This window comes from Echiichthys vipera (genome assembly GCF_963691815.1).
Source record: "Echiichthys vipera genome assembly, chromosome: 4".
Classification (NCBI taxonomy): domain Eukaryota; kingdom Metazoa; phylum Chordata; class Actinopteri; order Perciformes; family Trachinidae; genus Echiichthys; species Echiichthys vipera.
In genome coordinates this window covers 5910853-5927347 of record NC_139829.1, presented here as the reverse complement: position 1 = coordinate 5927347, position 16495 = coordinate 5910853, and the positions used below count along the sequence as shown (strand labels likewise).

Below are 16495 nucleotides of genomic sequence, written 5' to 3'. Positions count from 1 at the left end.
TTACTTACTGAAGTAAGTGACAGTACAACTGAATAAAGTACAACTGAATAAAGTGATGCAGTGATGGTATAAAGTGACAAAGTGACATTTTCAGGATACAGTGTCTCCACTGTTCCTAACCTGACTGGGGGGAGATGAATTATAAAGTTAAAGAATCGTTTTGAGTGATTTTTCTTAATAAATCACTCAAAGCGATTAATCAATTTTCAAAATAGTTGGCGATGCATTTAATAGCTGATATCACGTTAAAATGAATGATCTCTTTGAAAAGTTTCTTTTCATTAAGTCGGCTGAACGACACGTGTTTCCTGTTTCAGGTACGCAAAGCTCCCAAACGTCCCTGCAGCCGCAGCACACAGAGTCTCCCAGGACGACTGCACCGAGCTGAGGAAGTGAGTCCGCCGCCGTAGTTTTACACCATTGCATTAACTACTACATTAATTACTATTACACCATCATTTATATCTATGGTTAAACTTAAACTTTAACCAAAAACTGGTGGCACTATGGATTTACTCATCTCACACTCTGTGAAAAACTGTTTCTTTGATCAGCTTTTCTCACTAAAAAATGATTTTATTTATATAGTTATTTAATTGATTAATTTATTGATATATTATTAATCAAATGTTTACTTCATTTATACTTTAATATTTTATTTCATTAGGTTATTCATATTTATTTATATATTTATTTTAAACTTAATTTAATTAATATATATTATATTATTTAATTTATTTATATATATTTATATATATATATATATATATATATATATATATATATATATATTGTTATTTAATTTGATTTACTTTTTTACTACTTTTTTACTTATATTTATATTGTTATTATAATAATCTAAAAAAAAAATCTAATTTAATAACATAATAATCTTATGTTATTAAATTAGATTTTATTCATCATTACTTTGTGTGTATATATATGTATTTATCATGGTTATGTTTAGTCTTCAGTATAGTTTGTTAAATGATGCTGGATATGTATTTCTAGCTGTAACACAAATATATATTGGTAATTTGCAAATACACATACTTATATACTTTATACCTTTATGTGTATAAATATCCATCCATCCATATATATTTCTTGTATTTATTTATTCTTTTTGCTCCTTTTTTTTCTTTCTTTTCCTTTGTTAAAAAAATAAGAACATTTCTAAACACACAAAAAAAGATGGATTTATATTTATATTTAGCCAAGCATCTTTCTTTATTTGATTGCGTGTGTGTCGCAGCACTGTGTCGTCTATCCTGGGCGCGTGGCTGGACCAGTACTCTGAGGACTTCTGGACCCCTCCCACCTACGACTGTCTGCACCAGCTCATGTCCTACCTTCGCCACCACTTCCCTGGCTCGGACCTGGAGCGCCGCGCACGCAACCTGCTGGCCCACTTCCACCGCCGACAGCAGTGTGAGCCTGATCCCGATGGTATGAAGGCAGGACAGGAGAGGCACAACAGCAGGGCAGGGACTCCAGACAAACGGGGTCAGGGAGAAACGACTGGATCTGTTTGTGATTTTAAATGTACAGTTTGTCCTCGTGTGCAGCTGCACATTTCATGCAGCATGTCGTTGTAAAGAACACTTTGGTGATAAGTGATAAGGAGCAGTTAGCAGTGAGAGGAACGAAGGTGAAGGTCAAAGGAAGGATGAGGAGAAGTGCAGGAAGTGCGTTCACATACGTTGAGCTCAGGTCGAGGCGGTGTTGTAAAAACCGCTGTTTGTCTCTCTGCAGGGGAACACATCGGCTGCCCTTTCGCCACGCAGGAAGAGAGCGGCTTCGAGGACGAGCTTCCTGCTTTCAGCTTCCTGTCCTTCGACCCCATCATGGTGGCGGAGCAGTTCACGCTCATGGACGCGGTGAGCGCGTTTCTCCTTTTTTTTCCCCTCTGACACGTTTAGTCTCCTTCAGGCCCCGTTCAGTCCCGACAGTCACTCAGCTGCAGAGTTTCACAGCGTTCCAGATCGGTGAGAGGTGTTTGGGTTCTTCATCGAGGGAACATCGGCCGTGACAGCGAGGCTTTTATTCAGGGTTTTTTCAGGGGCTGGAAATCCTTGGATTGAAATCCACTTGAATTTTAAAAGTGTTTTTTCTCTTTTATTGACGTTCATCAGTAAACACATTTCCTTAAAACAGGTTTCAGGCAAAAAGCTATATAGTAGAAAATGATTAGAGCACAGACAGGGTTTGATCAACATGAAGTGCAAACTGTAAATTTCCCCTTTGCGGGATGAATAAAGGATCATGTTGTTTTATGAACTGAACACGTTAAGTAGCTCTAAAGATCAGCAGCTTTTACAAAAATATATTTTTATTTTGACTTTTTAAGTTTAAGTGTTTTAATGATTAAAAATAGATAAATAACAAGAAAAAAGTTCCAAATTCTGTCATCTAATATTTTACTCCTTTACTTTTGATGATGCTTTGTTCTCGCCGTGGTATTGTTTCAGTATCGAGATATTTTAGACAGGTATCAAACCTAAGTCAGAATTTGTAACACTTATGTATGTTTTGAGTTTGCCCCTTTGCCCGCTCTCCACCACATAATCAGAAATGAGTTTGGCCTATGAGGCGTAACAAGGTTAAACCTGTTTTCCCAGTGTGACACAAATAAATACAAAAGTGCTTGAAATGTACAACTTACAAAAATATTTTCAAACATAAAATTTGATGTGTCTTTAAAAAATTTGTCATGAAACGGAACTTTGGTTGTTTTTAGCAAAAAAAACAAAAAAACATCTGATTTATTGTGATGAAGACGTCCTTAAAGTCAAGTATCGAGGCACCGTGTTGTTAACGCCTCACATGTCTTGTGTGTGCAGGATCTGTTTAAGAAGGCGGTGCCCTACCACTGTCTGGGGGGGATCTGGTCTCAGCGGGACAAGAAGGGGAAGGAGCACCTGGCTCCGACCATCCGAGCCACCGTGGCCCAGTTCAACTCCGTCACCAACTGTGTCATCACCACCTGCCTGAGCAACCCCGCGCTGAAGCCCAACCAGAGAGCCCGGCTGCTGGAGCGGTGGATCGACGTGGCCCGGGTGAGTGGATCTTGATCTTATCCAGCTTACCAAACAGAACGGGAGAAAATCACTTACAGGAGGGTCGAGTTTTGTTGTATCTGTCTCTGATTGTTCTCTGTTGTGTTCAGGAGTGTCGGATCCTGAAGAACTTCTCCTCACTGAGAGCCATCCTCTCCGCCCTGCAGTGCAACGCCATCCACCGCCTGAAGAGGACCTGGGAGGAGGTGTCACGGTACGTTTTGGGTTGTTGTGTGCACATTGAATATCTTTGTTTGTGTGCACAAGTTTGCTGGATTTATACTGTATATAATAACTAGAATTATTACTACTTCTATCAAAGATAGTGCGACTTGTTGCTGCTCCTGGGGGAATTGTTGGGTCTCTGTAAATCATCACTAAATCATAGAGTTTGGTCTTTACCTACTCTATATGTAAAGTGTCTTGCGATAACTGCTATGATTTGGCACTGTAAAAATAATTGAATGGAATTGATTGAAAATTGTTTGTTTGTTGTTCTCATGCTCTGACCTCTCTGCGTCCGTTTACAGGGAGAGTTTCCGCACCTTCCGCGAGCTGTCGGAGATCTTCTCAGACGACAACAATTACTCCCTCAGCCGAGAGCTGCTGGTGAAGGTGAGTCCAAGCTTCTCCACAGCACACACACACGGCTACAAATGTTATAACTTATAAAACTAATGATAGGAGATGTGAACAATAGTAATAATAGCAGCAGCAAGAAGCATCATGCAGGACCACGGCAGCAGGCACCACCACGATCAGCAGAGACCTGAGAGACGACAAAGCACAAACTACTACAACTAGTTACATGCAGTGATGAGACATGAATGATACAGACAGAGAGGAGAAAAGCTCAGAGGATCAGGAACAGGATTAGACAAATACAATCAGACAAATCAATCAGTGTTCAGTTGTATAACACCTGTTCATGCAGCAGGATGTTCGGCCCGTTGACCCGTTCATCTGTGAACTTCCTCACGTCTGTTGCATAACATCCTGCAGAGGAGAACAAACAGCATGTACCGTGTCCTGAGTGGGCTCCCTGCAGCTGACAGACTTCTGCCATCATTTATCTGATTGACGGAGTTAAATGCAGAGATGCAGACATCTTTCTCGCGCTGCCAACGCTCTCTCTGCGACGCCAGCAGCAGCGGCAGAGAAACATTTACAGAACAGGAAAACAAGACGGCAAACCTAAATGATGCATATGAGATTAGAATGATACCAGTGTCGTTTAGAAATATTAAGAATAATACACAGACACGATGCACATGTTTTTACGTTCACACTCATTTACTCTTTCCAAGGATGCTATTGTCTTACATGCACGCTCAAATAAACATCCACAAATGTCAGACGTTCCTTTATAACTGCAGAACTTGCCTGAGAATCATCACGTTTTTACATTTTTTGAGTATTAAAATAATCCAGTGGCACTTGTCCGTGCATCCATGAGAACACTGCAGACAAGGAGCTTCTTATGGTTGATTCAGCGTTCTTTAAATGGTGCCAGTTTACCAAAATGTAAACAAAACATCACGTTAAATGTCACACTGGGGCAACATTATACTTCCCGTTTACATCCCTGAAACGGAGCGTTCAGGACGGTCTGAAATCTGATTTTTTTTTTTTAATTACTTTTACATACGTTTTACTTCATTATTTGAAGCCGCGGCCACATTTAATAACAACGTCCGACATTAGAACATCATATATATGAGGAAAATCATAATAGGTCTCCTTTCTTTGTTCTGCTAAAACCCCTGTTTTACTTGATAAAGTTGATCATCTCAAACAAGGCATTGCTGTCTTGTTTATTACATATAAGAGCTGTAAAATGTCAACAATAAATATCAATGTTTTGATATAAAGTCAGGTTCATTGGTTCCTACTGAAGACGTGCATCTTTTTTTTTGAAAGATTAATTTTTTGGTAGTTTTCAAGCCTTTTTATTACAGAGGACGGATATGAAATGGTGAGAGAGAGAGAGAGGGAAACATGCAGCAAAGGGCTGCAGGTCGGAGTCGAATCTGTGGATGCTGTCTCCAGAACCTTCAGCCTCTTTACAAGGGGTGACCACTGTGCCACTGGTCGCCCCAAGACATGCATCTTTTAAAAAAGTTTAGAAGTATATAGTTAATTGGTCGGGGACTATTTTCAGCAGCGGATTGATCCACATGTCGAGTACTTGTGGCAGCAACATGTGGAGTTCTGTGGCACAGAAGAAGAAGATATATTCATTGTTGGTTTGTGTCTCTCTTTACGGGATTTTAAGAAATACAGAATCTTACTTCTATATAGAGTCGTTCTCTGATGTAACGGCGAGTGAGCACCTCTGCCTCCCTCTGAGGGAATCCCCGCTGACGTCAAAGGGAGGAAGAAACCTTTGGCAGGTGAAGATAACAGTCAAGAAAACCTCAGGGTGTCCGTCTGTTGTGGTCGCCCCCCCCCCCCCCCCCCCCCCTATCTGCTGGGGCCAGGCTGCGTTCACTCAGCTCGAGTTACAGAAGGCTGCAGAAGTTCTCCGAACGTTACGTCACCCTGAGGAATGTGACCAGGAGGTTGATTTCCCCCCATTGCCTCTGAAAGTCAGCAACAAGGGGAAAAAAAGACGTTGTGAAGAGCAGTCAGCGTGAAAATATGTTCATGTTCATTTTAATGCTTTTTAAAGACACCAGAAAACTAAACTAATCCACTTTTATGCACCATAGAAAGTATCAAGGAAGTAAAAATTTAGTTTAAGCTTAATACTACTGCAGGTTAAAAGTGCAACAAAAAACACAACATCTTTAAGTGAGGAAGTGTGTGGGGGCTTTTCCACTTTGACTCGATGCTGCCCCACATTGAGATGTGCAGAAATACTGAAAAGCTTAAAGTGTTTTGCAGCTGCAGTTACAGGACTTAGAAACCAACAACAGAAATGAAATGTGCATTTTAAATTGTGTATTTAACATAAACATATCTTCTGTGGTTATTCTGCAGGAGGGCACCTCCAAGTTCGCCACTTTGGAAATCAACCCCAAACGAGCCCAGAGGAGACACCAGCAGCAGAGAGACCTGGTGAGTCCACAGACGACACTAAACACTTTTTCCATCTTAGTGCTTCACTTTGTTTCACTCACACGCTCATTTGCTCCCACACTGAACAACCGGCTGCTTCAGTTTTGAGCCAACAGCCTCATCTAGTGGCAAGTGGAGTTGCTACACTTTGTCTGACAGAATTATTATCAAATCAAAGCTGTTTTCTTTTAGATGTAATAAGAAAGTCGACCTTTTTTATTTGGATTGTGCACCAATATGACTCGGCAGAGCTAATCAACAGAGGACTAGAAATAAATCAATGGGGGCTTGACAATTACATATTATGTATTTTATTGTCAACCAACACTGAGAAGGAGAACGAAAAAAATGAAATCACTAGTAACATAAGTAATATATGTTCACTGTCAGTCAGTTGCTGCCCATTTAACCCATTTAGACTGGATGCAAGGTCTGCATATATAAACCTATAAGACGGATCCAACGTCTGTGTGTATATACCTTTAAGGCCAGGTGAGACGTCTGTTTGTATATACCTTTAAGGCCAGGTGAGACATTTGTGTGTATATACCTTTAAGGTCAGATGAGACGTCTGCATGTATATTCCTTTAGGACTGGATGAGATGTCTGTGTGTATATACCTTTAAGACTGGCTGCGACATATGCGTGTATATACCTTTAAGACCGGATGAGATGCCTGCGTGTATATTCCTTTAAGACTGAATGAGACGACTGCGTGTATATACCTTTAAGGCCAGATGAGACGTCTGCGTGTATATACATTTAAGGCCAGATGAGACGTCTGCGTGTATATACCTTTAAGGCCAGATAAGAAGGTCTGCGTGTATATACCTTTAAGGCCAGATGAGACGTCTGCGTGTATATACTTTTAAGACTGGATGAGACGTCTGCGTGTATATACCTTTAATGCCAGATGAGACGTCTGCGTGTATATACCTTTAAGACCAGATGAGACGTCTGCTTGTATATACCTTTAAGGCCAGATGAGACGTCTGCGTGTATATACATTTAAGGCCAGATGAGACGTCTGCGTGTATATACCTTTAAGGCCAGATGAGACGTCTGCTTGTATATACCTTTAAGGCCAGATGAGACGTCTGCGTGTATATACATTTAAGGCCAGATGAGACGTCTGCGTGTATATACCTTTAAGGCCAGATAAGAAGGTCTGCGTGTATATACCTTTAAGGCCAGATGAGACGTCTGCGTGTATATACTTTTAAGACTGGATGAGACGTCTGCGTGTATATACCTTTAATGCCAGATGAGACGTCTGCGTGTATATACCTTTAAGGCCAGATGAGACGTCTGCGTGTATATACCTTAAGGACTGGATGAGACGTCTGCGTGTATATGCCTTTAAGACCGGATGAGACGTCTGCTTGTATATACCTTTAAGACCGGATGAGACGTCTGCGTGTATATACCTTTAAGACTGGATGAGACGTCTGTGTGTATATACCTTTAAGACCTGATGAGACGTCTGCGTGTATATACCCTTAAGACCAAATGAGACGTCTGCGTGTATATACCTTTAAGACCAGATGTCATGTCTGTGTGTATATACCTTTAAGACAGGCTGTGATATCTGCGTGTACATACTTTTAAGACCGGATACGATGTCTGCGTGTATATACCTTTAAGGCCAGATGCAATTTCTGCTACATATACCTTTAAGACTGGATGAGACGTCTGCGTGTATATACCTTTAAGACTGGATGAGACGTCTGCGTGTATATACCTTTAAGACTGGATGAGACGTCTGCGTGTATATACCTTTAAGGCCAGATAAGAAGGTCTGCGTGTATATACCTTTAAGGCCAGATGAGACGTCTGCGTGTATATACCTTTAATGCCAGATGAGACGTCTGCGTGTATATACCTTTAAAGCCAGATGAGACATCTGCGTGTATATACCTTAAGGACTGGATGAGACGTCTGCTTGTATATGCCTTAAAGACCGGATGAGACGTCTGCGTGTATATGCCTTTAAGACCGGATGAGACGTCTGCTTGTATATACCTTTAAGACCGGATGAGACGTCTGCGTGTATATACCTTTAATACTGGATGAGACGTCTGCGTGTATATACCTTTAAGACCGGATGAGACATCTGCTTGTATATACCTTTAAGACCGGGTGAGACGTCTGCGTGTATATACCTTTAAGACAGGATGAGACGTCTGCTTGTAAATACCTTTAAGACTGGATGAGACGTCTGCGTGTATATACCTTTAAGACCGGATGAGACGTCTGCGTGTATATACCTTTAAGACCGGATGAGACGTCTGCGTGTATATACCTTTAAGACCGGATGAGACGTCTGCGTGTATATACCTTTAAGACCCGGATGAGACGTCTGCTTGTATATACCTTTAAGACCCGGATGAGACGTCTGCTTGTATATGCCTTTAAGACCGGATGAGACGTCTGCGTGTATATACCTTTAAGACCCGGATGAGACGTCTGCATGTATATACCTTTAAGACCGGATGAGACGTCTGCTTGTATATACCTTTAAGACCCGGATGAGACGTCTGCTTGTATATACCTTTAAGACCCGGATGAGACGTCTGCTTGTATATACCTTTAAGACCGGATGAGACGCCTGCTTGTATATACCTTTAAGACCGGATGAGACGTCTGCGTGTATATACCTTTAAGACCGGATGAGACGTCTGCGTGTATATGCCTTTAAGACCGGATGAGACGTCTGCTTGTATATACCTTTAAGACCCGGATGAGACGTCTGCATGTATATACCTTTAAGACCGGATGAGACGTCTGCTTGTATATACCTTTAAGACCCGGATGAGACGTCTGCGTGTATATACCTTTAAGACTGGATGAGACGTCTGCTTGTATATACCTTTAAGACCCGGATGAGACGTCTGCTTGTATATACCTTTAAGACCGGATGAGACGTCTGCTTGTATATACCTTTAAGACCGGATGAGACGTCTGCGTGTATATACCTTTAAGACCGGATGAGACGTCTGCGTGTATATGCCTTTAAGACCGGATGAGACGTCTGCTTGTATATACCTTTAAGACCCGGATGAGACGTCTGCTTGTATATACCTTTAAGACCGGATGAGACGTCTGCTTGTATATACCTTTAAGACCGGATGAGACGTCTGCGTGTATATACCTTTAAGACCGGATGAGACGTCTGCATGTATATGCCTTTAAGACCGGATGAGACGTCTGCTTGTATATACCTTTAAGACCCGGATGAGACGTCTGCATGTACGTATATATAAAATACATATTTAAAAAAAAAGGTTTTCAAATTGTAAAAACATGACTACAGACACTGGTATGTCTGTGATCGGGCTTCCATACCCTCCAAAAGAGTTCCATGTTTTTTGACGTCCTCTCTGTCGTTTGTGATCAGGGAGTGATGCAGGGGACGATTCCTTACCTGGGCACCTTCCTGACGGACCTGGTGATGATGGACACTGCCATGAAGGATTACACTGAGGTCAGACCTGTGTTTTTTACTGGTATACATGTTGTGTTTTTACAGCCTCTTTTATAAGTTCTTTAACACCTCATGTTTTTTGTTATTTATCAGGGCGGTCTGATTAACTTTGAGAAGAGAAGAAAGGTTAGTTCCTTCTGTGGTTTTAACAATCTCATCAAATCAAAACATTTCTACAGGTGGAATTAAACCCCTGTTCTCTGCTCTTCTGTCCCCCTGAAGGAGTTTGAGGTGATCGCTCAGATCAAACTGCTCCAGTTGGCCTCCAACAACTACAGTTTCACTCAGGACAGCCACTTCAGGGAGTGGTTCGCAGGCGTGGAGAAACTCAGCGAGGCGGAGAGGTCAGTCCGTCTGTTTCTCCCTTTGTCCTAGCGAGGTTAATGCATTAAAACGAATCAGGACAAGATCAAATGTTACAACGGGAGGTTGTTGGAGGATCCTTAATACTGCTGGTTGTTTAAAAGATGATTTTAAACAGATTTCAGTTTTGGATGACTGGAATTAGGACCATTGACATATCGTAGTAGCTGGTGGTACATTTACATTGTGGCGATGAGGGGAAATCTTTTTTTTATTTTAGCCATGACTGAAGCATTGGGGTTAATATTATCTGCCTGTATTAATACATTTTAAAAGTGAGAGATCCCGCCGGTTAGACAAACTGCTTGTGCTGGGTGGTGTTATTTATTAGGCTCAACATGTAAATTAGGTGTCCAACCTTACATTTGTGAAAGTGTTGTGTTGTGTAGTGTTGCCTACATTTTAGAGGAATGAGATGGAAGTATATCTAGTTTTTCGTCACCTTGGATTGGGAACTATTTTACAGTCCTTGTTGCTCTCAATTATCCATCCACCATCGATCAAAAGCAGGAGATGCCTGATAGATTCATACACTACTGGTGAAATTTTTGGGATATATTATTTGCCTGTATTAATACATTTAAAAAAAATAAAGTGATAAATCCCGGGTTCTAACCCTGGCGGGCCCCCATTTGTCATATCCCGGCTCTAGAACAGCGAAATCTCACTGCCGGTTGGACAAATGGCTTGTATTGGGTGGTGGTATTTATTTGGCTCAACATGTAAATTAGGTCTCCAACCTCACATTTGTGAAAGTGTTCGTTATTAGTAAGATATTAAAGTCCCTTAAGCAATTTCAGTCAAAAGCAACTGGACTTGGTTATTTGTCTAGGAAGACGTTTCACCTCTCATCCAAGAGGCTTCATCAGTTCATGTTCACATCTGACCAGGCTGGGACTGGTCCAGGACCAGGACCAGGACCAGGCTGGGACTGGTCCAACTAACTGGTGTGGAGATCCAGGTATTTAACCTCTTACAAGGCCGATGATGTCACTGGAACCCTTTGTGCTCCAAGTGCCAACGACCGTTGTTAGAGTGGCAGTCGTTGGTGGGAAGGTTGGTTTGGACTTGGTTAGTGCTCTATTGAGTCTGGGCGACAGTCGTTGGGGTCACAGGAGGCCATTGTGAACAGTTGTTCTTTGAGGTCAGATTGTTGGATCTCCTGGGAAGATGAGAATGTGAATGAGTTCATTCACAGGCTTAAGATAATCAAGCATCAAACTTACATTTTAGAAGAATGTGATGGAAGTATTTCTAGTTGTCCGTCGCCTTGCTCAGCATCACAGCACCATTGAGCAGTGCTTTCTACCCGGAAGTTATTGTAAACAAACCTGGGGATTGGGAACAATTTTAAGAGTCCTTGTTGCTCTAAACTATCCATCCACCATCTAACAAAAGGGAAAATATGCCTGATAGATTCATACACTGAAACCTAAACAAGACAAAGTTTTAGAGCTGCACCAGGGGAGTTGTTTAGTTAAAAGTCTGCAGCTGGTATCAGGATAAATGAAGCTCAGGGTTGTGTTGTGTTTACCTATCAGTGAAGGATTTCTGGTCGTCCTTTTCTCTTATCGTTGACATGAGTTCAGAGTAACATTATCATCACGCTTCTGACTTCCTGTTCCCGCAGCTACAATCTGTCCTGTGAGATCGAGCCTCTGTCAGAGTCGGCCAGCAACACGCTGAGAGCCAAGAAGAACGGAGGGATCATGAAGCGCTGGAGCGAGTAAGTGACAGCGTTGAGACAGGTCTTTGTAATATTCATCTGTGTCCACTGGTGTTGTTAAACCTCTTCCTCCCGTTCATTTCATTTCCTGTGCAGCCGGCAGCTGACGGAGGCCGGTTGCAGCAGCGCCCCGGGATCTCATTCCAAGTCCTTCGACCACTCGCACTACAGGCCCTACCAAGGAGGCGGGGGGGACAGTGGCGACGCTCTCAGTGTCACCTCCGTCAGCTCCAGCGGTTCGGACCTGGAGGACGTGAACCCCAGCTTCCTGTCCGATTCTCCCGAGGGACACGATAGAAAGGTGAGGAAGAAAAGAGACCATTCATTCATTCATTCATTCATCTTCAACCGCTTATCCCGGGGTCGGGGTTGCGGGGGTGCTGGAGCCGATCCCAGCTGACATCGGACGTGAAGCAGGGTACACCCTGGACAGGACGCCAGTCTATCACAGGACACATAGAGACGAACAGAGACAGACAACCACTCACACCTACGGGCAATTTTAGAGTCATCAATTAAACTAACACGTGCATGTCTTTGGACCAGAATATGTTTATTTTACATAATTACATTTAATCAAGTATTTAAGTGTTCAAGTTTCAGGTAATTTACTGGAGTCTTTTCTCTTTGTTGAACCACTCTCTCTCTCTCTCTCTCTCTCTCTCTCTATCTCTCTCTCTCTCTCTCTCTCTCTCTCCGTAGACGTCGACTCCTTCAGTGAAACTCACCGTCTCTGCTTTGGGGAGAGAAGCTCCGTCAGCAGACACGACGTCAACGGTAACAAGTTTGACCTTTTTTATTTGTAATGTTATCCTTGAAGCTTGATCAGTATTGCAACATTAATAGTTTCTTTAGTGATCTCCTGATATTTATCTAGGCCCACCAGCAGCTTAAGCAAACATATTATTTGTTTACAGTTTTTTCAATTTTTTTCATTTTTATAATGTTGTTCATTTAAAAGTACAACCATACACCTCCTGAATTCAATTTCCTCTCTTTAAACTGAACTAAAACGTTTTACTTAAATGACCTCTTTAACTTATGGAAACGTCATTCAAACTGGACAGAGACTAAATTAAAACTCATCAAACACGTCTTAGAGTCTTTAAACTGTTTAGACAATCACCAACTCTGGTTTGGTCCAAATAAAGCCTTCATTCACAGAGTCAGATGAGGAAATATGTCGTCTCTAAACGCAGCTCTTGACAGCTGTCTTTTAGTAAATTAGAAAAAATAAATAAGGTTATAACAAAGGCCTAAATATGCCCCCAAAAACTACAACTAGTGATGTACTCAGTCATTGCCAATATATCGCCCAACCCTTGTGGTCGCTACTGTTGCCGTTATAAAACGGTGGATAAATTGTATTGAGCATCACAAACTTCTCAAAATTACTCATTTCAGTCCGATAACAATTGTTAAGTCCAGAGAGCTGCACAGTTTAATACATTTTCTGTTTTAGAAATAAAAAAGTTAGAGATCCCAGGTTCTAATCCTGGACGAGCCCCCATTTTGTCATAACCCAGCTATAGAACAGCCACATCATACCGCCAGTTGGACAAACTGCTCGTGCTGGGTGGTGTTATTTATTTGGCTCAACATGTAAATTAGGTCTCCAACCTAACATTTGCGAAAGGGTTGTGCTTCCTACATTTTAGAGGAATTAGAGGGAAGTATTTCTAGTTGTTCATCATCATTCAGTTGTTGGGAACTATTTTACAATCCTTGTTCGGCGTCTAACAAAAGTAGATTCATACACTACTGGTGAAATCCTCTGGGAAAATCCATTACAAATTTTCATCACTGAAACATATTCTATCCCCAAACTAAAAGCTCCTCTGCTAGTGACGATCAAACTAAAAAAAAGAACACCGGATCCTACATTTCCCATGATGCAACTGGATCTCACATCTTTATGAGTTCTCCCTCGTTATGACATGTTAACTGGTCTTTATGTGTCTACAGTCGTCCTTTAAGCCAAGAGGAAACCAATGTTTAAAGTCCGGTGCTGTTTTGTCTTCACCAGCTCCTCTGCTCTCCCGTGCAGTTCTGGGAGTGCACGTCTCTGTCATCCCTGGACACCTCCGGGACGGGCTCCAGCTCTGGTTCGGCGTCGGGCTCCAGCAGCGCCTCCTCCTCCTCCGTCTCCTCCTCCACGCCGCTGTCGGCCTCCCGCTCGCACAAACGCTCAGTGTCGGCGGTGTCGAACTACTCGACCCTGTCGCTGCCGCTGTACAACCAGCAGGTGGACGACTGCTGCATCATCAGGGTCAGCCTGGACGTGGAGAACGGCAACATGTACAAGAGCATCCTGGTGAGGAAACGTCCACAGTGGTTTGGATTTAGAAACGAATCACGGTCTCTGTGTCTCTGTGTCAGTGTCTTGGTAAATGTGATATCATCATTATCATTTTGTTTCAATGTGACCTTTTTACTGGCAGATTTTGCACAAACCAAAGACACATTTCTACCTTTTTGCATGAAAAAGTAGACAATAAAGTTTTTTCTCTTCTATTACAATTAAGTCTAAGAGCATTACTGCTTATTAACAAATGTTAGGACAACATGTACTTAGCAGAAAAACAAGATACCCATAATAGACACAAAAACGCAGGACTAGCTCTAGGAAACATCCCAGTTTTCTGATCACACCGGAGGTGATTAGAATGAAAACACACAAAACATAAAGTCATAAAGTTTGGAACACGACTCTTTTTGTTACATGGTGAATTATTTTTTAATAAATAAACACACAATACATACTGTAGATTCAAAACAAGAGTTTATTTCAGTCAGAAAAGTCCCATATTTGGTAAAGTGGTCACTTTTACATGGCAGAGTTTTTAAGACTACAACTATATAAAACCGTTTCTGTACCTTATGAACATGCTGATGAGTCTGTGACTGTGAAACCAAGATGACACAGAAGACACAAACCTCTGACGTTTGTCCACTGTGATCCAGGTGACGAGCCAGGACAAGACTCCGGCCGTCATCAGGAAGGCGATGATCAAACACAACCTGGAGCGAGAGAAGACGGAGGAATACGAGCTGATGCAGAAAATCACTGAGGACAAAGGTAAAACACTGAAAACACTCAACAAAGAGCCGACTGAGGCTCTGCAGACTGTAAGAGATGTAAAGACTGAACCCTGGATCTCAGCTACAAGGTATTCATTAAGAAGCATCTGTGCCTTCTGGCTGTTCACGTCCAACAGGAAGAGGGAAAGATGGAGTGGAGTTTTTATATCTGATATAGCTATGTCAGTATCTTGTTATGTTCTCGTTTCTCAAATCTCAAATTTGGCAGCACCACTCAGGTTTTAGAGTTGCAGAGTTTTTATCTCATCCTACGTTTACACCTCATGTCACTTTTCTCTGGTGTTTCCAAGCCCCTAAGACTAAAGACTTTTGGAAACCCTACCGACCTTTAGTTTGAAAACTCTAAGGTTGTGTTTTATATTGTGACGTGTAGAACAGACACTTTCGGGAATGATGACACTGTCCCTGATTCCCCCCCCTAACAATTCCTCCCCCGAGCTCGTATCCCTCCGGCCGCCCTGCTAAAATCACATGACATAACATCTACCACAATAAAACGCAAAAATGACCTGTTCAACAAGAATTCTGCTGTCTCAGCATCTCTTTTAAGTCTCAAATGCTGGCGTAGCCTTCTCCACCGCTCAAAGGAATCCCCGATGTTGACTCCTCTTTGGTTCCTATGGAGGTCACATTTCTGACATTTCCTCAGTCGTCTTATGTTTTCTCCAACCTTCTCCGTTGGGGCGAGCAGAGGCCTCTTGCTGGTATCGGTCTTTTCCATCTCCATGGTAGCAGGCGCTCCGGTAGATGAGCTGCTAAGCTAATCACTAGCCGCTCAGAGTTTACAACGAGGGGAGACGAGGGAATTGGATGGAGGGTATGAGCCAATGGGAGCATTTCGGACCAGTTGGCTCTCTTTGGTCAATTTCTACGCAGGCCTAGGACTGATAGACTGGATGGATTTGTTTGGTTCTTTTTACTATTCATATTGTGTAATGGCCTACAGGACCATAATCGCCATATAAAAGACGTTAATAATAATTACCAATTATCCAAATAGTAGACCACAGCTTTAAGAAAATGGTCATTTTCTGAAAAAAAAGAAGAAAAGGTTTCATTTTTCATAGTTGCTGCAGCTGTTACTATATCCTCACATCACTATGAGACAGACGGCCTGTGAAAGAGGAGTTACTGGTTTCTGACCAACTCCTGTGTCCAGCCGCGTAACCATAATCTATTTTTTCAGGTTGTTCAGGATGTTTGTTCTAAAGGGAAGAAACTCAAACTGATACCAAAGATTTGTTTTTATTCCCGAACCTTATCAAGTCTGTGTTGGCGCCACCGTGAACAAATTGAAAAAATAAAATAAAGATTGTGGTATAAGGAAACAGCCAGTCGAAGTCGATCTTAAATACAACAATGACTAAAAAAAGCAGTACATACAACGCACCTTCAGAGATAAACATAAAGCTTAGCACCAATGTTGCTGTTGGCATTATCAATTCTTTGGAGACATAAACGGAAAAATAATAAATACATAAAAGAAAGAAACTGCTTCCTCCTTGAAAAACAACTAAATATTTATTTAATCATGTCCTCAATATTGAACAATATTTATTATCAATAATCTTTTGGAACTGTGGGGTCTGAACAGTATTTTTCCAGCAAAGAATAAATCATAATATTCTTTTTCCTTTCATTTATCGTCATTGCTGCTCAACACACACATTTCTACCTAATAAGCATATTCCTGACTTAATT

The 16495-nt window shown here is 41.7% G+C and overlaps 1 protein-coding gene across 6 annotated transcripts in view; it reads left to right on the top strand.

Annotated features, from left to right (window-relative positions):
• The window catches only part of LOC310946130 (ral guanine nucleotide dissociation stimulator-like), a gene marked incomplete at its 5' end in the record, with an annotated part of 77365 nt that overhangs the window by 53918 nt on the left and 6952 nt on the right, over positions 1–16495 (top strand). For 4 of the 6 annotated variants that reach the window (XM_083912479.1, XM_083912478.1, XM_083912476.1 and 1 more), the window contains 15 exons: positions 318–392; positions 1256–1449; positions 1756–1880; positions 2844–3059; positions 3170–3273; positions 3590–3674; positions 6042–6119; positions 9517–9603; positions 9697–9729; positions 9826–9947; positions 11597–11692; positions 11789–11993; positions 12395–12469; positions 13719–14006; positions 14657–14771. In XM_083912479.1, coding sequence (XP_083768605.1) covers positions 318–392; positions 1256–1449; positions 1756–1880; positions 2844–3059; positions 3170–3273; positions 3590–3674; positions 6042–6119; positions 9517–9603; positions 9697–9729; positions 9826–9947; positions 11597–11692; positions 11789–11993; positions 12395–12469; positions 13719–14006; positions 14657–14771 — 1898 coding nt within the window. The remainder of the gene's footprint in view (positions 1–317; positions 393–1255; positions 1450–1755; positions 1881–2843; positions 3060–3169; positions 3274–3589; positions 3675–6041; positions 6120–9516; positions 9604–9696; positions 9730–9825; positions 9948–11596; positions 11693–11788; positions 11994–12394; positions 12470–13718; positions 14007–14656; positions 14772–16495) is intronic. The other 2 variants (XM_083912480.1, XM_083912477.1) reach the window with 1 other exon arrangement.